A 24,258-nucleotide genomic window follows, 5' to 3' on the forward strand; every position below is an offset into this window, starting at 1 on the left:
GATGATGAGAATGAGACCCAGCAGAAATAGGTGGCAGTAATCCAGGAAGGGTCCCTGGCGTGGTGGCAGAAGTTGGGACAGAAAACTGACCCATAGAAGGGAGGAGGAAGGAGGATAGGAGCTTTCCCACTTCACAGCACCCAGACCCTACATCCACCCACAGCTTCTCTTCAATCTTTCCAATGACAGATGGGGAAACTGAGGCCACCTGGAGTGCCCCCACCCCCAGGCTCTGCTACTACAGTTCCCTCTGGGCCTGTGCTATGCTCTCATGCCCACACAGGACCTGTGTCACCAGGTTAAAAATGGAAATGGTACAGGCCTTTTTTTTCCCTCCCTTTAAGAAAACCCTAGGCCCAAATAAGGCGAGAGCTGCGGGGAGCCGGTGAGCTGGCCAAATCCTCCTGAGCAAGCGAGTGGTGGCTGGCCCGGTTGGCCTGGGCTTGGGCCTCCTCCAAGACTCACCCAGCAGCAGGGCGGGTGCACCCTGGAAGGCTATAAGGGCCTGTCCTCCACCCTCCAAGGTTCACTCAGCCCCACAGAAGCCACAGCCACCCCCCCCCGAGCCCGTGACTCCCACCCCAGCGCCCAGACATGGAGGCCATCAAGAAAAAGATGCAGATGCTGAAGCTGGACAAGGAGAATGCCATTGACCGGGCAGAGCAGGCAGAGGCTGATAAGAAAGCCGCCGAGGACAAATGCAAGCAGGTGAGCTGCCCTTCTCTGCTGGGCTGCACCACGCTGCCCAGCACCCACTCTGTGCTTGCTCCCCAGCCAGGGAAGGCCAGGCTCTGGGGCGGAGGACGCGTGGGCACAGAAACCTGCTGAGGTGAGGGCAGAGAAAGAGTGAGGCGCCATTGTCTTCCCGGGAATTGGGTGCCTGAGCTGGAAACGGAGAGAGGAGCAGGGGGCCCCATCCTCAGCAGGGTCAGTGGGAACAAGGTGAATTGGAGAGGAAGAGAGAGACAGGAGAGAGAGACAGGAGAGGGTAAAAGTAAAAGTGAGAAAATTTGTACAAAAGGGAGGGGGTATACTAGATTTTCTTAACACGGGAATGTAAGCATATTTGTGTGTATTTGAGCAATTTCATGTGTCTGTGTATAAGTGTATTTGTGTGTGTTTGAGCATTTCTACGTGTGTACCTGTGTTGTACGGTCTGTGCTGTTTGTGTGTGCGTGTGTTTTGACTGGAGAGAGGATGAGGGTTAAGGTCACTGTGAGATGGAGAGGGTAGGAGGAGAGGTGTGAGTGTGGAGGGAGCTGCGTGTGAAAGAGCGTGGATGTGTGTGACTGTGTGTAGACATGTGGTGTCAGTGTGAGTCGGTAGAGGGGAGAGTCTGGCGGTGTGTGCGCTTATGTGAAAGTTGTTGTGGGCGGCGCCTGTGGCTCAGTGAGTAGGGCGTCGGCCCCATATGCCGAGGGTGGCGGGTTCAAACCCAGCCCCGGCCAAACTGCAACAAAAAAATAGCTGGGCGTTGTGGCGGGCGCCTGTGGTCCCAGCTACTCGGGAGGCTGAGGCAAGAGAATCACGTAAGCCCAAGAGCTGGAGGTTGCTGTGAGCCGTGTGACGCCACGGCACTCTACCGAGGGCGGTAAAGTAAGACTCTGTCTCTACAAAAAAAAAGAAAGAAAGTTGCTTTGACAGTGACTGGCTGCCTGCTTGTGCTGGCATGTGTTTGTGTGTGTGTGTGTGTGTGTGTGTGTGTGTGTGTCAGGGTGACAGCAAGTTCTCCTGAGATGTATGTGTGTGGGGTTGTGCTTGTTTGGATGAGTGTGTGTTCCTGTTGGGGCATGTGTGTGTGTGGTGATGTGTTTCTGTTGGTGTGTGTCGGTGATTATGTCTCTGTGCGTGTGTGTGTGTGACTGTGTTTCTGTGGGGTATGTGCATATGTGTGTGTGACTGCTGGTGTGTATGTGTGGATGTCAGTAGCTGTGTTTCTGTTGGTGTGCGTGCCCATGTTTGAATGAGTGTATCTTTCTGCTGGCATATGTGCACACAGAAGAGAGGGTGGCAGAGGTGTGTGTGAGTATGAGTGACACTATGCCATGTATCTGGGAACACCCAACCGTGACTGGAGCCTGTAAGTTCACACCGAGGCTGCCCAGGGAGGGTGGCCCCACGCATGGGTGTGTGGTGGGGGCCCAGGGCTATGACCTGCAATGGGGGTGAAAAGATGGGGCCTGGGGGCCAGGGTGGAAGGTGAGTTAAGAGTGAGCCTGAGATGGGGCGGCGCCTGTGGCTCAGTCGGTAAGGCGCCAGCCCCATATACCGAGGGTGACGGGTTCAAACCCGGCCCCGGCCAAACTGCAACCAAAAAATAGCCGGGCGTTGTGGCAGGCGCCTGTAGTCCCAGCTACTCGGGAGGCTGAGGCAGGAGAATCGCTTAAGCCCAGGAGTTGGAGGTTGCTGTGAGCTGTGTGAGGCCACAGCACTCTACCGAGGGCCATAAAGTGAGACTCTGTCTCTACAAAAAAAAAAAGAGTGAGCCTGAGAATCTCAAAGTGTCCCTGTAAATCTGGGAATGCCCCTGCCATCACTGCTATAATCCTGCGGTCAGGGGTAAGTGGTCTACTCATGGCGGGCAGAGGGCATAGAGATCAGTTTCCATCCCCCAGTGTTCCAGGAGACCACCCAGACCAAGGGCTTTGGGGACTAGAGTCCCAGGAGGCCCTGGCACTAGGGGTGTATCAAGGAGCTAATGAGGGGCAGTAAGCAGAGGCCTGGAACAGAACAGAAGTCAGTCATCTAGGTCTGGGTGACGGGAGCAGTGAGAGGAGAAGGAAAGGTGTCCCCACAAGGCTTACCATACCCCAGGGTCAACTGCCAAGCCCTCAGAAGCATCCAGGTCTCAGATAAACCCAGGGAGACACCCAGGAGGGAGACATCCAGGTTGGTGGCAGCGAGCATCCAGCCCTGCCCAGTCTAGGCGCCAGGCCAACCTGGCAGGTAAAGGCAGCAGCTCTGAGCTCACACTGGCCATGTCTGAATTGCAGCTAGGTTACTGGGTGACCAGAGCAAACACCCTCCTAACCTCTCTGTACCTTGATGGCCACATGTGTGAGACAAGGACGTAACAGTGGAGCCTCCCTCACTGCCACCATAGCAGGATTAGAGGTGACTGTGCAGGCGGGGCCCTTGGCCCAGCCTCTGGCACAGAGTAAGCACTCAATAAATGTGGGTTTATTTCTTGCCCCACCCTACTTCCCTTTTGGACCTCCCCATCCCCCAATGTCCTGCCACACACACACTCCTCCTTCCCTTGCCTCTCCCTGGCAAACACAGAGGTCCATCCTGTGCTGGGCCCTGGACTACCAGCTTCTAGCCATTATTTAGCCCTCACATGAAGGACTTAGACAGAGATACAGACAGAAGCAAATTTATGGCTCTAATTCTCACTAAAGTGTGAGTGACTGATGCAGCTTATTTCCCATAGGCAGCCACAAGTTCAAAAGGGAATGATCCGTAAATCCTTTAGCCAGGCATGTGGCCAATGAGGTGAGGACAGATTCTCCAGCCTCTACCTGGACTTTTCATTATGCTTTAAAAAAATTTTTTTTTTTTGCCCACAAAGCTACCCTACTGGGGTGAACTTAGCTTCTTCTAGATTTGTGACTCAGAGAAGGGCATTTTCCTGCATATCCCTGAGCCCTCAGTGTTCTCATGTGTGAAAGGGGTGCAGACAATGTCCTCTGATGGCTGGGTGTGGAACCCAAAACCCCAGAGGTCCAAAGTAGCAACCAGAGACCCATGCAGCGGGTGGCTAGTCCTACCTGGGAACCGAGGTAGGAGGTGGTGAGCAACTCAAACTACTTAGAGTGCCTTATGCAGCAAGAGGCCAGAGAAAGCACATCTCAGGGCTAGGCTGACCCAGGGATGCTCAGCAAAGTCCAGATTCCTGGTTCTGCCTTTCTAGTGTGGGAACAGGACAAAGCAGGCCAGCCCCAGCCACTTCCTGTCTGCCCCCTCCCAGATCAGTGACATCCTCCACAACTGGCCTTTGACCCCACTTCCTGCTGCAGTCCTGCCCTAAGGCCTGTTTGCAGGGACTAAGGTGTGCAGCCCTTGATCCTTCTGGCTGTCTCACAGGCAGGGAAACTGAAGTCCATAGAAGGACAATGACTTGTAGGGCAAGGCTGCATGGAATTTGGACAGAAGAAAACAAAGCCAATGCATGTCAGCTTTCTTTATTTTTCATAGCCACCCCCTACGGCTGAAGAGTTTAAGGTTGTGATATTGAACCATTCCACAAACTTCCCACAGTGTTCCAATGCTGGGCCCACAGTGACTTCAGCCCTGACCTCAGGACTGACCCCCTAGGAGTCCCAGGCTAGGGGAGACAGAGTTAAACACAGATGTCCCCAGCTCAGAGGTCAGGGCTATGCCAGAGGGAGAGAGAGAAGCTGGGAGTGCCCAAGGTATGGTGAGGACTCCGCTCAGGGAAGCAGAACAGGCCACTGAGGGCATATGGAAGACCAATCAGAGTCCTCCCAGCAGAAAGTGGGCAAGCAAACCAGCTTAATATTTATAATGTTAATATTTATAATGCCTGGTATATTCTAAATGCCTGATACCCATCTTGTCTAACATCACCAAAAAATATTGTCAAAACCCCAAGCCATTTTTAAACCCTGATGAGTCCGGAGCTGTCAGATTTTTCTCTCACTCTTCTTACATGTTAAGAGAGTCCTGTGCTGGGCACACAGTTGGTGCCTAGTAAATGCTGTGATCCACAGATATGGAAGGAAGCTGGGTCAGGACTGACCTATGAAATATCTTTAAGGAAACTGGCTCATTTTCTCAGTCAAAGCAGAAGTTCAAAAGCAGCTGCTAAGGTGCTCAGAGACCACCATGACAAGGCTTCTGTTCTGCAGATGGGAAAACTGAGGCCAGAATAGGAAATGAGTCACAGGGCTGGGATTTGGTGTCAGGCTTCTAGGCTTCCCCTCTACCCCAAACTGCCTAGAGGTCAAAGTCAGGCCCTGTAAACCCTGACTTTGGCTGAAGCTGTTATCAGCCCTTGGGTGGGCCCTGTCACCTGCCCCTGGATGACCATGGCCATCCTTGGTGTGCCCCTGGGGACTTCAGATAGACCAGCCCTCCCTGTTGTCCACAGCACCCCAGCTAGAGACCCTTGCAGGGCACCTCAGTAACTTAAGCCAAACTCCCAGTCTCTGGTGCCACCCTCCCCACCATGTTTTTCTCCATCCCTCAGCTCAGCAGTAGGACACTCAGCAAGTTCTGGGACGGGAAGCCCCAAGATGATACTGCCCTGAGGCAGGAGGCCTTTTAAGAATTTACACTAGCATGTGCATGCAAACATACACAGAGCACTTGGTACATTTTGTACATGGTCTCAGGGGTGAGCAAATAACCCAGATCAGATTCGGAGCTTGGTCTAGTTGCAGAACAGCTTTTAGAATAACATACCCTCCTGGGGAAGCAAGTCATAGAGGAAAGAAAGCCTAACTGGTCCTGTGAGGGACAGGACCAACATTGTCTTTGTCAATTCAGGCATTTATAACAAAACACCATAAACTGGCTGGCCTAAATAACAGACAATTATTGCTCACAGTTCTGGAAACAGGATGTCCAAGATCAAGGTGGTTGGTGAGGGCTCTCTAGATGGCTTTAGACAGCTGCCTTCCTACTGTGTCCTTACACTGAGCAGGATGATGTCTGGTGTCTTCCTTTTCTTATTGGGCCCTGATCCTATCACTGGAAGGTCTACTTTCACGATCTCGCCTAAACCTAACCACCTCCCAAGGGCCCCATCCTCAAATTACCATCACATTGGAGATGAGGGGTTCAAGATATGAATGGGGGGTGAGGCAAAAGCATTCAGTTCATAACCAGCTTGTATTCAGCAGTGAGTTCAAATCCTACACTGTGTGACCTGGGGAAAGTCATGCCACCTCTTTGGGCCTCCAGTTGTGAAGAGGCGGGATAGTGAAGGAATGGATCCAGTGAGGGCTGCCTGGGCACCCTGGAATAATGTATAAGATCCGGGGGACAACAGCCTGAGACACAAGTCAGATCAAGACATGAGCTGGACACCACCACCCCAGCCTAGAGAAGGGGGTGGAGGGAGGAAGATACAGCCTGGAGGTGGCAGGGAAGGTTTTCCCAGCTGACTCTTGACCAGTGTGATGGGGGCTGATGGAGGTGTGATGAGGAATGTGGTTTATATCCCACAGACCTGAGCATCTCAAATTGGGGGTGGCAGGAGGATGGAGGCAGACCCTAAGGATAAACAGAAACTACTGAAAAATTGGGGAAAGTAGGGGACATTTTTATTAAGTGAACACACCAAATAGACAAGAATTTTAAAAATTTAGCCTGAGCCTTCAAAAAAAGTGATTCTTGAGGGATGGGTTTCTTCTAGCCAAGGCCCCCACGCCCCTCTGAGGACCACTGCCTTGGGCAACAGCGGGGAGGGGGGCCAGACCCACTCCTTAGAAAGTTTCCTGGCTTGCCGAGGGGGGTGGGGGGCAAGCAGAAATAGAGGGAGATAGACTGAGGATAGTGAGGATAGGTAGCCGGTATCCAGACACCCTTATTATACTTTTCCCAGGATCACCGGGAGGCTGCAACCTTGAAACTGAAAATGGAAAACTGAACCTGTTTCCAGGAAACGCTTCGGTTTCCCAAAACTGTATATGATTCCCTAAGAGAACCGGGAACTCTAACAAGGATAAGAACAGGTGGTCCCCAAAACAAGCGAAGGATGTGAGAGCCCTATTAACAGGTAGCATTTATTGAATGATGCATAGAATTGTTAACCCTGTTTTACAGATGAGGAAACTAAGCCCAGGGAGAAAGACAAAGGCTCTTGTGAATAAGGGGGACACCCCTGCACTACAGGGTCGTTGCCCCCAAGCTGATGGGTCCCCCCATCTGTCCCCAGGTGGAGGAGGAGCTGACGCACCTCCAGAAGAAGCTTAAAGGGACGGAGGACGAACTGGAAAAATACTCTGAGGACCTAAAGGAAGCACAAGAGAAGCTGGAGCTGACCGAGAAGAAAGCCTCCGACGTACGTGCGCAGTAAAGGGGGTGCCGTGGCAGGGCCAGGCGGGAACCCGGGGATCCCGCGGGCGGGAAGCGCCCGAGGAAGAGAAGGAGGAGGAGGCGGTGCCTCCCGGCACTTTCTCCAAATAAGTCCCGAAAAGGGGCACTTTCCAGCAGCTGCGGCCAGCGGTGCCGACGTCAGGCCCTCCCCCAGAGGTGCTGACGTCGGCGGCCGGGCCGGGTGACCTCATCGCCCCGACGGCAGCCGGGCTGGGGGCGGGGAGAGGCGGGGGTGGCCCGGGCGCAGGCAAAGGCGCGGGGGTCTGGGCGCGGCTGCTGCAGCTCTCGCCGGAGCCGAGCCGAGCCGAGCCGAGCGCCCGCCGCTGCCCTCTGCCCGCTGCGTGCGCCTCCGCGCCATGGCCGGCCTCAACTCCCTGGAGGCGGTGAAACGCAAGATCCAGGCCCTGCAGCAGCAGGCGGATGAGGCGGAGGACCGCGCACAGGGCCTGCAGCGGGAGCTAGACGGCGAGCGCGAGCGGCGCGAGAAAGTGAGCGCCCCAGCCCAGCGCCCGCACTCCCCGGCCCGGCGCGCCCTCCTTTTTCCCTTCTCCCGGCGCCGCTGCCTTCCCGCGCTCCCCGCCCGCCTTCGCGCCCTCCCGCCCTGCGGCGCCGGATCGTAGACCTGTACCCCGCACCCCTTTCTCCGCGGCCATCCTTCCTCCTGGGCCTGGGGACGCGGGAGGGAGCACCGCATCCGCGTCGGGCTGGGCCGGCTGAGCGGGAAAGGGGGGATGGGGCTGGGAGGGGTGCTCAATCCCGGGGTGGAGAGGTGGGAGCGGGATGCCTGCCGGCTCCGACTTGGGACTGGCGCCGGAGTCCAGGGCTGGGTGGAACCCGTGACTGGACCTGGAGGCGGGAATGAGGATAGAAATGTTGAGCTTCCATTGTCTGGGGTTTGACCAGCCGACACCGATTTCGGCAGTGGGGTTGGGGGGTGGGGGCGCGGGGCGTCGCACTTTCTCGCCTCTTTCGCGGCTTCCTGGCTCCTGCCAAACTTTCCCAACCGTTCCCAGGGGCGCGGCGGCGACGTGTCTAATTCAGGCCGCGGCGGGTGGGGGTGGGACAGCGTAAGTTCGGTTTTCTGTAGGGCCGCAAGACCCGGTGTCGTCCTGAAGGCCCCTGAAATGTTAGCACTGGGCCCTAGACTATCTTTGAGCTCCTACGGTGTTCCTCTGCTGTATGTTGGGGGGGGGGGGTTCTGAGATAGACAACAAGTCTGAAAAAGGAGGGGGTCTCAGTGTCCCCTGACTGTCCCTTGGGACAGATCTGGATTCTAATCCCATCTCATACCTTTTACCAGCTGTATGACTTGGTACTTAATCTCTGGGAATGTGTCTCCTAGTCTGTAAAGTAGGTGATAATACTGATACCCTCCCGGCCAGTAGGTGGGAGAGTCCCAAGAGTAGTATCTCCCAACATGATTTCTGGCACACAGTAGGTGCACAATTCGTAGTTTTTGTTCCCTTCCTCTATCCTAGGATGAGTTCACAGTGTAATGGAAGCAAGCAGAAGCAGACAAATAAGGCCAACGAAGTGTGGCTTGTGTTCCTGAAGGTTTTTGTGCTTTGTTGCGAGAATATGACAGGAAAACATCCAAGCGGCGGCGGACAGGGGAGGCTTCAAAATGGAGGTTGAGCAGAGTCTTGTAGTATAGATAAGTTCGCTGGGACAAGAGAACTGGGTGTGCAAAGACTCAGAGACAAGATAGACATGTTGCAGGGAGAGGGGGTTGAGGCCTAGGGACTGTGAAAGCTGAGTGCTGTGGCTCAGAGTGCAGACCTCAGAAGTGTAAAAGATGCTGGGTCAGATGGTGTGTATTGACAATTATAGGAAGTGCCCAGACTCTGGCTGTCCTCTCTTCAGTGCTGGCCCGGGTTGAAGTGTTTCATCCTTTATAAGGGCTCCTTTGACCTAAGGAGGCATTAGAAACCCAGCGTAAACCTCAAACAGTAGCTGGTCTGGCCTCTTTTCACACACCTAACTACATAACTCTCTCTCTCTGATCTCATCCCAAGCCATCTCGCTGGAGAACAATTACTTCTGCTTCAAAATGGCCCTCAGCCACCAGCCAAGACTTAGGAATGGGGACAGTCCAGTTGAGAGGGAAGATGTTTTGGGAAAGTTTAAGATTTCTTAAAAAGTTCACTTTACAAAGTATGCTTCTCTTGGTCAGAAGAGGGAAAGGCTTAAGATGGATCCAGGGCATAGGAACTGAAACCAGGAGACCAAAAAAAAAAAAAAAAGCCTCTCTCAGTCTCTTGGAGAATAAGCCAAGAGCCTGGCGTGTGGCAGACTTCTGGGCCTGCCTCCACAGCTGGTTTCGTTTAGATTTTTGTGTGATTAACCCGACATCTTCCTGTTCCTTTGCCACATGTATCTAGCAAGCCTCTTTTACCTTATAAGGGAAATCCTTTGTAAGGCTTTGATTGCAGGAAGGGGTGGAGCCCAACATGACTAGCAGTGACTAGCAGTTTTTCAAAAATATATACATATATAATACTATGTACATGTGTGTGTATATCAGACCTCTTTCAAGTCCAGACATTTGAAAATCTGCCAAAGGCATGGTATTTAGGATTCAGAATTTCCCACATAAGGGTTACTCACTTTTATTTTTTAAGATTCACAAATCAAGCACCTCTATATGATCTTAAAAATTAATTCCCTGACTGCTAATGAACATGTGGCTTTTCAGGGTGATGAAAATGTTTTAGAATTAGTGATGTTAGTTGCAGAATTGTGTAACTATACTAAAAACTCTTAAAAGGAAAATAAAAATTGATTTCTACCCCAGTTGCTGAAGGTGTTAGGAGAAGTTAAGGTTTATACAATTTAAAAGAATGAAAGGCACCCACTCCTCAGAAGGAGGAGGTGACATTTCTTAAGACAGTTAACCAGTGGCTTTATAGGATTCTCCACGTTAGTGTTTCAGAGGACACTGTGACTAGAAACACCTTTGAAGTCCTAGAAGTTCTCTGCTTCTGGAACGCGGATTGAGAAGCCTTCCTGACTTTCTACCTGTGCTTTTTAGCTAATTTTTCTATCTTTTGTAGAGACAGGGTCTTGCTCTTGCTCAAGCTGGTCTCAGACTTCTGGCCTTAGGTGATTCTCCCACATCAGCCTCCCAGAGTGCTAGGATTGCAGGTGTGAGCCATCATGCCTGGCCAACTGGGATTCTGACCCAGCACTTTTTGACCCTGGAATTCCTGTTTTTATGCACTCTGCCAAACTTCCTTCCTGGAAAAGCCAATAATGTGTTTCAGATAATCTCCATACCTGTAACCAAGTTTTCTTTTCCTTCTCATAGCTTTTTGTCCCATCTCAGCCAGGCTTAGTTAAGGATGGTGTTCTGACTGGGCTGCCTCCCTCTCACCCTTGCTAATGGTATGGTCAACATTGAACTGAGGCTACCATATTCTAGCATTTATCTTGCCATTCTGATGAGAGAGAGTGGATCTTATGGGACAGGATGAGCTAAGAGGTCACTGGTACCTCTCCAGGAATACCACAGTGAGCCCTAGAACCCTCTACATGGTAGCACTGAGTGTCTTTTTCAGGGAGGAGACTCCATTAGGTCTTATCCTAACATTGGCTCTATTAAGAGTTGCTGGAGAGCCCAGCACTGTCATCTTGGAGCACACAGTGTACTTGTTTCTCTTCTCTGTTGATGTGAGTGCCCGTCACAGACTGGGACACTTACCTTTGTCACTGAGTGGGTGGATGTTCCTTGACATTTTCAGGGAAGATTATACTGATACTTTACATTCTTTAAACAAGAAAGTGTGAGTTCCTTATAGCCTGGATTCCTGAGTAGGCTTTTGTAGGGAATTAAAAGGGTGCAGGGGAGGCTCCCATTGGTGGCTGGTTTGGTATTTCTTTTTTTTCTTTCCTTCCTTTTTTTTTTGCAGTTTTTGGCCGGGGCTAGGTTTGAACCCGCCACCTCTGGCATATGGGGCCGGCGCCCTACCCCTTTGAGCCACAGGCACCACCCTGGTTTGGTATTTCTTAATTTGGCTGCACCTCTGACCTCCCTAGGCTGAAGGTGATGTGGCAGCTCTCAATCGACGCATCCAGCTAGTTGAGGAGGAGTTAGACCGGGCTCAAGAACGTCTGGCCACAGCCCTCCAGAAGCTGGAGGAGGCAGAAAAAGCTGCAGATGAGAGCGAGAGGTAAGGATGCTTCTTTGTGGTGTCAGTGTTTGCTTCTGGAAAATGGGGATCGTACTGACCTCCCAGAGCTGGGGTGTGAGTAGACAAGACCATATGGACATGTGCATGTCCACAAACAAATGACAGTGCTTTGCAAACAATCACACTGTGTGTAGAGATGTCTATCCTTATGGTGGCCATAAAGAAAAACTTCCAACAAGCAGAGAAAGGCAAAACATGGGCATATACAAGACTGCAAGTGTGACTGTCTGTGGTGGGCAGTTTGCAAAGCTCTGCTTTTCATTGGTAGTTTCAAGACATCAATTTTTAGGGTGATATGAGAAGGGGAAATGACAACTTGGAATGGGCTGTCTGCATCGATGATTGTTAGTAGTGCTGTCAGGCAGGCTTTTGCCTCTCAGATGGTGACAGCTATATTTTAGGGACATGTGCAAACTAGCACAGTTAATGTCCTTGCAGTGGGCAGTGCTTCTCACCCTCATAGCATTTGTACTGTGTTCAGGCCTCCAACAAAGTGCTCTGCCTTGAGGAGCAGGATCATTCTCTGACACGCCTTGGCACAGGCTCTGGGAAGACTGAGGGTAGTTTGTGTAATTCACAGAAGCAGCAGTCTCTGTGTGGTGGTAAATGGGTTCCTTGTGCAGCAATGATGTGGGCCGGCCAAATGGTCATAGTATCTGCCATGCAATCACACCAGAGTTTTCACTTGACCAATAAGAATCCACCATGATTTTCCACTTTAAACTCCTCCAAAGGATTCATTTCTCATTGTGCTGTTGTAACTGTTAATCAGAGATTAGAAATCTACCAGGGAATCTTTTTTTTTTTTTTTTGCAGTTTTTGGCCAGGGCCAGGTTTGAACCTGCCACCTCTGGTATATGGGGCTGGCGCCCTACTCCTTAAGCCATAGGCGCCGCCCTCTACCAGGGATCTTAAAGATTGCATGTTGCCCAAGTTGGAAATTTCCTTCTGTGTAGTGGAACAGCCAGGATGGAGGGAGCAGGCTCTGCTGCTTCAGCCACTAAATAGAGGGTGAAGGTGGCAGCTCAGAGTGGTAATGGGGAAGTGTGAAGAAGGCAGTCATGAGGAGGCTGTGCCTGGTGCCTGGATCAACTGCTACCTGTGTTCCCAGCGTGGCAGGATGTTCACTTCAATGGCCTCCTCGGGGGCAAACCAGAAGAGCCTGAGAAGGCCAATAGCTTGTTTGCATCATGTTATGAGAGGCCTCTGGTGACATCCTTGTTGGAGACTGCTATGTTTCAATAGAAAGAATTCTTTTTTTTTTTTTGTAGAGACAGAGTCTCATTTTATGGCCCTCGGTAGAGTGCCATGGCCTCACACAGCTCACAGCAACCTCCAACTCCTGGGCTTAAGGGATTCTCTTGCCTCAGCCTCCCGAGTAGCTGGGACTACAGGCGCCCACCACAACGCCCGGCTATTTTTTGGTTGCAGTTTGGCCGGGGCCGGGTTTGAACCCGCTACCCTTGGTATATGGGGCTGGCACCTGACTGAGCCACAGGCACCACCCAATAGAAAGAATTCTACACTTAGAACTAGACATCTACATTCAAGTCCTTCCATTGCCTTGAATTTCTTGCTTTGGACATGTCACTTTGAACCCTTAATTACTTACTACAAAAGGTTTCAAACAATAAACATCCCAGCAGGCATACTCACATGCTGAGGAGTAAGGCTTTGTACAGGTGTGGAGGGTGTTTTTGACAGCTGAACATGGGAATGACAGCCCAAATGGGTGTGTGTATAGTCCTCCACTCTGGGTGGGAACACCACACATCAATGCTCTACTATACAGGTTGGCCTCTTCTTTGGGGTCTCTGACCTTACCGTATCCATTCCAGGCAGGGAAGATCAGAATGACTCAAGACACATTTCATGGTCAGTTAGCTGAGTTGTACCAGAGTTCCAACTTTAGTTCAGGCCCTCCTCATCCCTTACCTCATTGGTACCTGCCTCTTACCTAATCTTCCCATGCAGTCTGTCCATCATTCTGATTTCTACTCACTCCTATTTTTGAAATCCATCACCAGGTCCTCTCTGCCGCCCGTCCCCCACACCTTACCATGCCATTCAAGCATCCAGCCTGAACTTTGAACCCCTTGTCAGTTTCTAGACTTATCTGTTCTCTTGTTTCTCTAGGGCTTTCTTGTGCAGTTCTCCCTCACCACAAAATACCCTTCTTCTCCTTGTTCATTTGCGGACTCTTTCCTACCTTTGGATGCCTAGCATTAAATGTCACCTCTTCTAGAAAACCTTTTGTGACCTACCCTCTAACCCCAGCTGCAGTAGAATTCATCACTGCTCCTTGGCATTTCCACAGCCAGCTAGCACAGCTGTAATTGTAATTTCTTGAATTACAATGTGGCCACTGTTAGCTTACAAGTATCACTAGTTATTGAGTGAAGTATGGAAGGGGAGCACAGATTCTGCAGCCAGACTGCCAAGTGTCCTAGCTCTGCCACGTCGCAGTGTAACCTTGAGCCAGTTACTTAACCGCTTGCTCTACCTCAGTTTCTTCATCTGTAAAATAGGGATAAAATACCTACTTCATAGGGCAGTCATGAAGGTTAAGGCACTTAGAATAGTGCCCAGCTATCAGTAAAGATTTAGTCAATGTGAGCTTGATGGTGGCAGGGCCTACAGAGCTTTTGAGACAGAGTCTCACTATGTTGCCCTTGGTAGAGTGCTGTGCCGTCACACCTCACAGCAACCTCAAACTCTTGGGCTTAAGCGAGTCTCTTACCTCAGCCTCCCAAGTAGCTGGGACAGCACGCACCCACAACACCACCCAGCTTTTTTTTTTTTTTTTTGCAGTTTTTGGCCGGGGGCCAGGTTTGAACCTGCCACCTCCAGTATATGGGGCCAGTGCCCTACTCCTTTGAGCCACAGGTGCTGCCGCAGCTTTTTGTTGCGGTTGTCATTGTTGTTTAGCTGGCCCCGGGCAGGGTTTGAATCCACCAGCCTTGGTGTATGTGGTCGGCGCTGTACCCACTGTGCTACAGGCACCAAGCAGCCTACAGAGTTTTCATCTTACAGTATGGTGGATCAGAGATGCCTTTACATGAGATGCGGGTGGAGGTATTTGAGTGAATGGTGGTGACGATGGGGTTGCTCCTTGCAGAGGAATGAAGGTGATAGAAAACCGGGCCATGAAAGATGAGGAAAAGATGGAGATTCAGGAGATGCAGCTCAAAGAGGCCAAGCACATCGCTGAAGAGGCTGACCGCAAATACGAGGAGGTGAGTGGAACTAGCGCGTGGGCAGGAAGCAGGAGGAAATGGATCTGCTGATAGGGAGGATGCTGGGGCTGCCTAAAGGAAGCTGTGATTAGGTCAGCAGTCCTTCTGCATGCACATGTTTGTGCAGGACAGCCAGTTGGCTATGAAACTATATCTCCCACCATGCCAGAAGTCCTGAGGACACTTGTCTCTTGGTAGGAAAATCAACTGATCAAATCACTTGTCCATCAGCTGAGTGTTTTGGCATAGTTTGGTGAAAAATTGAGGATCATGGTCTCCAGCTGTGGATTTTCTGAGCGTGAAAGCTCACTCCCTCTTTTGCCTGTTTCTGTGACTCAGCCTTTATTCCCCTTCATCTGCCTCATTTCTGGAGCCTAAGGAGTGAATTAGGATTTCCTCTAGGCTCCAGAAATATTCGACTTGAGAAACCAGCAGAAGGCCCCACACTGTAGAGGGTATGGGCAGGGTGGGGGTGTCTGTACCTTGGTGGGCATCCTAGTAGATGCAGCTGGTGGGGATCAGTCTCAATTGGTCCTTTCTGTCTCTGCAGGTAGCTCGTAAGTTGGTCATCCTGGAAGGTGAGCTGGAAAGGGCAGAAGAACGTGCAGAGGTGTCTGAACTGTGAGTGGCAGGACGGGACTGAGCTGGGGCACAGCGGGAGGGAGTTATGTTAGGAATTGACACTGACCAGGGCCTTGAGTGCTCAAGTAGACAGGCATCCAGGACTCATGGCTCATCTCTCCTGTTTGTTTGCATGGCTGACAAAGAGAGATGGTGGCTATTTTTAGTCCCCTGGGAAGTGTTGCCCATGTATGGACTCTTCCCACAAAGACATTGGGAAATAAGAGTGAGACAAGTGGTTGCAGAGAAGCCCAGAAATCCCATTATTATAGGGAAGATATCTCAGGAGGTGTGCCTTCTTAACAGAACACTAACCTAAAGAAAGCAGGCTGCCCCGTCAGTGTTTAAATGTTTGGTTTCTGGTGTCAGTGTTTGGCCATGACACATTCTTGAGAGGAAGGTGAGAAGCCTCACCAGGATCCTACAACCTCAAAAAGACCCCAGAATACCTCTCATCTTGGTCTTGGAGATGAGGAATCTGGCTCCACTGAGCATCCTATGGTGCTGAATGAGATCTGGTTTCATAAATCCACTCCAGGCTTGCTTCCTGGAATGTCCGGTGTGAACTCTGATTGCAATCTCCCAGCCTCCTGGCCTGGATCTCGTTCCTACACCTTCCAGAGCCTGCCTCATCAATCATAGATTTCACAAGTCCCTGATACCTCACCCTTGGCAGAAGCCCAGGAGTGCTTTACAAGGAAGGCCTCCAAATACTCCTCAGACTGCCTCGCCTCTGCCTGGTATGATAGGGTTTTGATAAGTACACAGCATTGCATCTCAGAAAAATCCATTAACATTTTTCCCCACATTCCTTCTGCCCCCCCCCCCCAGCAGTGTAGGTTTCTCCTTTTGAAAGCATCTTTTAGGGGAATTGCCCACTGTAAAGGACTATAAGACACAAAAATCTTTTGTCTTTGTGCAGAAAATGTGGTGACCTAGAAGAAGAACTCAGGAATGTCACTAACAATCTGAAATCACTCGAGGCTGCATCTGAAAAGGTTAGTGGTTGGCTTAAGTTGGAGGGTGGCTTGCTGGATGTTGTTACTTTCTTCTCCCAAAGTACACAGGAACATGCCAGAGTATCAGGAATCTGATGTTTATTTGTTAACAGCAGCTTTGGTGCCTAGCAGCCATGGTTTTTCCTCACAGAAAGAGCTTTCCTATGGCTGGATTTCTCATGCAGGCTCTTGGGTACTCTCTTCCATGGTGTCTTAGTAGCATTTTTTATCTCCACCTTATATAAGGATTGAGATGGAATATGAGACTCCTCTTGGGAAGATCTGAGCATAATCATATAAATATAGTCTCTCTCTCTCACCTGAATCCCCTGGTTCCCCCAGAAATACCATCTCAAAGGTGGAACAGCAGGTATCAGAGTTAGAATTGGGCTTTTTAGGCTGAAACAGTACCCCAAAACAGTTGTTATGTGACAGCTGCATCAGGAGCTATGTACGCACCTCATCTCTTCCTCACGATCCCACTCCTACTTCCCTGCAGTTGCACTGAACTTGTTTCACAGACATTCCAAGTTCTTCCATCACTTACAATTCTTTGAAACGACGATCCCCTTAACCTGATATAACCTTCCCTTTGCTCTCTGTTCGATAAACCTCCTTGGTCCTTTAGGCCTCTGCTTAAACATCACTCCTTTACTGATTTCGCACCTAGATTAGATGTTTCCTTACTGTGTGGTCCCATCTGCTTCTTTTCTTATCACTATGGTTTATCACATTATAACTACCCAATTAATTTTATGCCTTTCTTGCTAGAATGTAAGTTTTTAAGGACAGAGAACATATCTGTCTTGTTCAGAGATATGTCCCTAGTACTTGCATTGTGCCTGGTATATATCTGATACCAGGATATGCAAGGAATAAATGCAGCCTGTGTAAGCCAAACAGTGTGCTAGGCCAAAAGGGTAGGTGTTACGATTATATATGGCTTCTGCTCTTTTTACAAAAATTTTTTTAATTTTTAATTATTATGGGTACATTATGGTTGTATATGTTTATAAGGTGCATGTGATGTTTTGGTACAGGTGTACAATGTGTATTAATCAAATCAGGGTAATTAGGGTATCTGTCACCTCAAGCATTTATCATTTCTTTGTGTTAGGAACATCCCAATTCCACTCTTCTAGTTATTTTAAAGTACACCATAACTTTCGGTGACTCTACTCTGGCTTCTGTTCTTAAAGGGCTGAGAGTCTAATCAAGAGGAAGAGGTTGACTAACAATTGCTTTAGGACTACAATAGAGGGATCATAGAAATTTGGGGAAGGTGATACCGAGGAGAGATGATTGATGGGAACACAAATTCCAGAGTCACCCTCCAGTCTTGGCTTTGTCACTTAATAGCCGAGTGACCTTAGATAACTTTTCTGTGACCCTTTCTCCATCTATAAAATGGGATTAAGGACATTTAACTGTAATAACATTAACTGTGTCTGGACCATGGCAAGCAGTTAACAAATATTAGTTAATATTAATCTGAGTTGAGCTTTGAAAGACAAATATAATTTCTGATAGGTAGTCATGGGGGGGATGAATATTCCATGCTAATGGACACATTCATAGACAAAGCCTTAAAGATAGGAGTCTATATGCAGGGAGTGGCTAGCACCTTGGGGAAATTGGTGGGAAAAGGGGTTAGAAACACTGGGCCAACTACTACAAAGGGCTCTGAGTGGCATCAATTTCCATTATTGGCCCCATTGTACTTGTCTCTCAAGTTCTAAAAGGCTCTCCTGGACATTCTGTGTTTCCCACACATTTCTTCCTCCTAGAAAGGTCCCTGCCTCTACTTTGCTTCTTAGTCATGTTTATAGTGCTTTTGTACACTCACTTTTCTCCAAGAAATAGGGAACCTGCTTTCTTTTTTTTTTTTTTTATTGTTGGGGATTCATTGAGGGTACAATAAGCCAGGTTACACTGATTGCAATTGTTAGGCAAAGTCCCTCTTGCAATCATGTCGGGAACCTGCTTTCTTTTATGCTTTTTTTTCTTCTTTTCTTAAAGCAGTGTTTTGGTTTCTCCCACAGTATTCTGAAAAGGAGGACAAATATGAAGAAGAAATTAAACTTCTTTCTGATAAACTGAAAGAGGTGAGTGTGATTGCACCTATCTAATTCAGGTTTCTTCTGGGGCTGGTCTTAGAAAAATGATAGTAACTCCTTTCTTCTTCTTTAGGCTGAGACCCGTGCTGAATTTGCAGAGAGAACAGTTGCGAAACTGGAAAAGACAATTGATGACCTGGAAGGTATGAAATAACCATTTAACTGTGTTTGTGGTTCCTCTCTGAAACATCCACAATCAGCTGGGGATATCTGTGGAGTGGTAGAGTTGGGTTTTGCTCACCTAAGCAAAGTGCAAAGTAATGTCACATCTGGAGCACTGGAATAGGACAGTGCAAATCAAATTCAGACTTGAGTTGCCATTTTCAGGAAGTAAAATATCTCTGCTTAATTAGGTCCACATGTGAGTATCAGAGACCCAAATATGGCTCTCTGATTTAAAAATAAAAGTCTTTAGAATGTCCTTCAATTTGCTCATTTCTGAGAGATGCCTGGCATTTTTTAAAATGCCTTACATTTTTACAGAAGTTCTCTCCCAGAGAGCTCAAAGCTTATCACAAGATGAGAAAACAAATATAGAGAATGTAGAGACCTAAATAGCCCAGAATTTGTTGAAGTCCAATTTTAAAAATTCTGTCGTGTGTTCTTCGTGACATAGCCTAGAAAGTCCCGAATCTTGAGGTTCAAATGAAATCTCTCAAATGTTCTGTCCCACTCAGAAAGGGTGCAAAAACTCATTCTTCAGGCCATGTACCCCAGTGTGTGGTTTGGAAAGTGAAGTTTCCATATAAGGAAAACAACCTGGGTAACATCACTAGAAGTCAGAAATAAAGGGATCAAGGGGTTGGTCGGGGGAAGCTCTGTCCTTTTCTCGTCACCACTGTTCTAAAGGTTCATTATGGCTAATCCTGTACAGAACCTCAGACCACTTAGAACTCACTCTGTAGATCTTTTGTTTTTCCTTTGCTTTACACAGAATGCAACTTTCTTCTAGTTCATGCTTTGTTTTCTCACTTTTGTTTTCCTTTCTTGTTGGTCATCTGTGGCACTCCATTCTGACCCTCATGATCTATACCCTGTACCTCTCCTTCTGTACCTCTCCCTGGGGACCTCCACCCTCTAGATGAGTTATACACTCAGAAGCTCAAGTACAAAGCTATCAGCGAAGAGCTGGACCATGCTCTCAACGACATGACCTCTCTCTGAGAGGCAGCTGGGGTGCTGCCTTCTGTCCTAGCAATACTGAAGTCTGCCTTCTCACTGTGGTGCCTACACTCCCATGGGCTTCTAGGAACTCCAGTTGCCTGCCTCCTGGTTTGATCGTTCAAGCCTTCTTCTGATGTGTCTGTGACTTTGTCTGAAATAAAAATAGGCAATCCTGATCTTCATGCCCTCTCATTCTCATTTTCTCCACTTGCTGCCTTTGAACCATAGATATATGCCCTTGTCTGTGGCTGGAACAAAAAGTAGGTGGTTAGCCTTCTCTCAAAATGTAGAGCCCATTACAAAAAAGAAAAGTTGGGTGGCGCCTGTGACTCAGTTGGTAGGGCACCGCCCCATATACCAAGGGTGGCAGGTTCAAACCCAGCCCCGGCCAAACTGCAACAAAAAAATAGCCAGGCGTTGTGGCGGACGCCTGTAGTCCCAGCTACTTGGGAGGTGAGGCAAGAGAATCACCTAAGCCCAGGAATTGGAGGTTGCTGTGAGCTGTGTGACACCACTGCACTCTACAAGGGTGACAAAGTGAGACTCTGTCTCTACAAAAAAAAAAGTTATGCCGATATGATTCTTTTCGGAAGAAGTAAAAACAAAAGCAAGTTTGGCATGTGCTCTCAAATGGGTGTTAGCTAACTGCATCTACATGCCAACAGTTTTTCCTTAAATAGAAATTGTTTGAATGGAGACTCATCCCTATAGTCCTCTTAAGTAGCTTAAGAATCAGCAGTACTTGCAAAAACCAGCAAGCCTGTGTCTAAATAAGGCTACCCTTGAAAAGGGTTTGAGCTAGCGTTGTGGCGGGCGCCTGTGGTCCCAGCTGCTCGGGAGGCTGAGGCAAGAGAATCGTGTAAGCCCAAGAGTTAGAGGTTGCTGTGAGCCGTGTGACGCCACGGCACTCTACCCGAGGGCGGTACAGTGAGACTCTGTCTCTACAAAAAAAAAAAAAAGAAAAGGGTTTGAGCTATGTATTCAAATAGCGGCAGTGGCACTTTGGTCTCCTTATTCTTTTGTCATTTGTTCTCTGTGTTATACTCTGAGAATGGGATTTTCCATGTCTTCATTGTTCATGAAACATTCATCCCTCAGTCCTGGGAGGAAGTTCACCAGTGAAGAAACTGACTGTATAGGAATTAGAGCATCCCAGACAGGGAAAGGGAGTAAAAACTGCTATGATATCAAAGAAAAGAAGTGAGGTGATTCTTTCCTGAGTTCCAAACAAAGTTGTCTGAGGTGCTAACATCTATCTCCCTTCATACTTAACTATAACCAGGAACCTTGCTTTAGTAACATCTCATAAGGTTGGCCTGTGGGTATAAAAGGTCATACTTTTAGTGATCAAAAACACAGACTTTTCCCAAGAAAATTCAAATTTCAAATAGTCTATCCAATTCTCTCCTGCATCTCACCACTACCACCTCAAATTATCCTGCAAACAAACATTTAGATCTCCAACCCACGTCTACCAAACTCCCCTTTGAACCTGGCATTGGCACACAAATCTACAATTAAATCATCAATTTTTGGTCACTAACTTGTTAGTCCTCATCCTATAATTTTTTAATTCAGATGGGAAGATCTCAACTGTTAATATTCATTCCTCCAAAATACATCTCCCCTTAGCTACCTACACTTTTCCACCTCCAGCCTCTCCCTGTTCCTAACTGCCACCCATCCTGAACTTTTATAAAAACTATTCCCCTGGCCGGACAAGGTGGCTCATACTTGTAATCTAGCACTCTGGGAGGCTGAGGCAGGTGAATTACTTGAGCTCACAAGTTCAAGACCAGCCTGGGCAAAAAGTGAGACCCCCCCATCTCTACTAAAAATAGAAAAACTGAGGCAAGAGAATCACTTGAGCACAAGAGTTGGAGGTTGCTGTGAGCTATGATGACACCATGACACTCTACCCAGGGCAACAGTAAGACTCTGTCTCAAAAAAATAAAAACAGAAAACAAAAAAACATTCCCTTTACATATTGCCTTCCATACCCTCTTGGAAAGATTACAGACTATGTAGGAGGCTACTGTTTGTTTGCTCTCTCTGTTCCCAGGATTTTTCCAGACATTTGTAGCCTCCACCCTTTGAAATAACTACGCAGACTGGCTATCCAGTCATTCTACATAACTAAGCACCTAAATGGAATTTCAGAGAATAATGCTATGGAGTTGCACTACTATGTTGTTGATAGTCTGTGAGCCTTGTCACAATTCTCAAGGGCAATTAACATCTTAAGGGAAAGTAATTTTATCTAGGACCTAATAACAAAATAGATGCCAGGGAATCCAGGTGACATGGTAAAGTGAGGTTAGGACTTATAGTTGAGAGACCAGGGTTTGAATCCTAGCTCTACTACTTTAGCTGTGCAACCCTGAATAAGCTTTCCTGCAAAGTAAAGGTGATATCTCAGTTATTCTGAGGATTAACTGAGATAAAGGAGAAATTGACTCATACATAGTCAGCATTCAGTTAATATTTACTCACCCAGACTAGATAGACCTGATAGATCCAGGTCAGTCACTTGATTTTTTTTTTTAAAGAGGTTTGTCAAAGGAAAGGTCAGTAGTTGTAATATGCCATTTCTGCAGTCATTTTTCTTTCTGAAAAGTTTCCAGGCTGATTATACATATTATGAGGCATTTTGCTTCCCTCCAGTATTTTAATGAGTTTTGGCCTTATCCTTAATCAGCCATCGCTCATTACAAACCAGTTCTTTACATAGCTCAAACCATGTTCTCGTGCATAGCTCTAAATAGCTTTTTTAACTTGTTTCATCAGCTCAACCATATAATAATATGCCAGTAAGTCTGGCCTAAATTTCAGCCATGTTGCATTTACCTGGGGTTTGACTGCATTGCTATAGATACACAGACACAATAACACAACTATGCTTGGAATTTAAACAACCACTCCCAGAAGCTCCAAAGGAAAGATGGGTTACTGGATAACATTTTCCTACCCATGGCGCAGGAACTAATTAACTGGTACCAGGGAGATAATGTATTACGTCACCCATATCTAGGACTAAAATCTTACGTTTGTGTAGCAAGTCACAGGTTCTGAAGCAATTCTCATTTATTCCACAGCATACATAGGTTATTATTATCCCCATTTGACATATTGTAAAACTGAGACCTAGAAAGATTAAACAGTTTATTTCCGTGGTAAAACTGGGACTTAAATTCAGGTATTCTGACTCTAGACTTGATAGACATAGCAAATAAAAATATAGGACATTAAGTTGAATTTGAATACCAGATAGGTGATGAATAATTTTTTTGGCATAAGAATATTTCATGCAACATTTGGGATATACTTATACTAAAATAGGGTGCCAGCCACATACATTGGAGCTGGCGGGTTCTGATTCAGCCTGGGCCTGCCAAACAACAATGACAGCTACAACCAAAAAATAGCTGGGCATTGTGGTGGGCGCCAGTAGTCCCATCTACTTGGGAGGCTGAGGAGAGAGAATCACGTTAGCCCAAGAGTCTGAGGTTGCTGTGAGCTGTGACACCATGGCAGTCTACCCAGGGCAAAAGCTTGAGACTCTGTCTCAAAAAAAATTATTAGGGTGTTATCTGAAATTCACTTTAACTAAGCATCCTGTATTTTATCTTGAAATCCTGACTCAATAGGTGCTTGGTCCCTATTGTCCCATGGTGTTCTGCTATAATTAAAATACAAAGTACTTTCTCTGCGGTGACTTTCACTGTGGCACTCTGAGGTTTAGAAACCTTTTTTTTCTCTTCCTTTAACAAACATGCTTATTAATTTATCTCCCCTCCGCTCTTAATCCTCACCAGAAAAACTTGCCCAGGCCAAAGAAGAGAACGTGGGCTTACATCAGACACTGGATCAGACACTAAACGAACTTAACTGTATATAACCAAACAGAAGTCTTGTTTCAACTGAACTCCAGAGCTCCATGTCTCTTCTCTTGTAAGAAGTTTCTTTTGTTATTGCATCTTCACTTGCTGGAAATGTCAAGCAAATTATGAATACATGACCAAATATTTTGTATCAGAGAAGCTTTGAGCACCAGTTAAATCTTATTCCTTCCTTTTTTTCAAATGGCACCAGCTTTTTCGGCTCATATTTTTTTATTTTCCTTAATTGCGTTTATTACTAAGGTAGGCAGGGTATTTCATACTGAGCATACTCTCTTTAAGACTGAGGGCATTTGGTTCTAGGAAGAATAGCCCCACACTTTCAAGAACACAGAATCCAATTTCTACTCATAGATCAATTTAAAACACTGAAGAATATAACCTTCTGGGTCACTGTTGGTCAAACTACAGGAGGCAGAGACAATCACACGAGTGGGGATTTTTCCATCCAGAGCCAAAAAAAAACAAGGGAAGGGCTATTGTGAGAAGTCACAAACCACAGCTAGATTAACCTAATCATTCTGGCTCTTCTCCACACTCTACTATGCAAAGCAAACATTCTCTTGAGCAGCCAGCATAGAATGCTTGGAAAATAGTCATAATAATTACCCAAATATTTTCTGGATAGATCTGTGGTGTGTTGTTCTACATATTCCTTTCATTCAAATGTTGTTCTCTGAAGAGCAAGTATCTTAGTCCAATAATGACTCATGTTTTTCTGTTCTGATATAAAGCCATCCACTCAGCAGGAATATGGTGTTCAATCCTATTAGGACCAGCCATATCAAAAAGATTGATTGCTATCAATAAACTGAGCAAAGAGTTTTTTTCTATTAGCAGAAACGGCCTCTCTGGCACCAAAGGAGATAGAAATGTAATTGGTGTAACTTCATTTCCATACTTCAGAGAATGGCGTATTGAAGATTTATTTATTTGATTCCTTCTTTGGAACCAAGTTAAAAGAAGA

The 24,258-nt window shown here is 47.6% G+C and overlaps 1 protein-coding gene across 4 annotated transcripts; it reads left to right on the forward strand.

The window, feature by feature from the left end:
- The first annotated feature begins 498 nt into the window (after positions 1-498).
- TPM4 (tropomyosin 4) lies at positions 499-23,666 on the forward strand. 4 transcript variants are annotated; one of them, XM_053586717.1, is made up of 9 exons: positions 499-708; positions 6,905-7,030; positions 11,101-11,234; positions 14,374-14,491; positions 15,042-15,112; positions 16,035-16,110; positions 18,153-18,215; positions 18,301-18,370; positions 19,309-19,653. In XM_053586717.1, the coding sequence occupies exons 1-9, from the start codon at positions 595-597 to the stop codon at positions 19,389-19,391; spliced, it is 855 nt and encodes a 284-aa protein (XP_053442692.1). In that variant the 5' UTR covers positions 499-594; the 3' UTR covers positions 19,392-19,653. The 4 variants fall into 4 exon arrangements, with proteins under 4 accessions (XP_053442692.1, XP_053442690.1, XP_053442693.1 ...); XM_053586715.1 differs by lacking the exon at positions 19,309-19,653 and adding an exon at positions 23,208-23,666 and having other exon boundaries at positions 503-708; XM_053586718.1 differs by lacking the exons at positions 499-708; positions 6,905-7,030 and adding an exon at positions 7,137-7,553 and having other exon boundaries at positions 19,309-19,643.
- The last annotated feature ends 592 nt before the right edge of the window (positions 23,667-24,258 follow it).

This window comes from Nycticebus coucang, chromosome 3 (genome assembly GCF_027406575.1).
Source record: "Nycticebus coucang isolate mNycCou1 chromosome 3, mNycCou1.pri, whole genome shotgun sequence".
In the NCBI taxonomy this organism is placed as follows: Eukaryota; Metazoa; Chordata; class Mammalia; order Primates; family Lorisidae; genus Nycticebus; species Nycticebus coucang.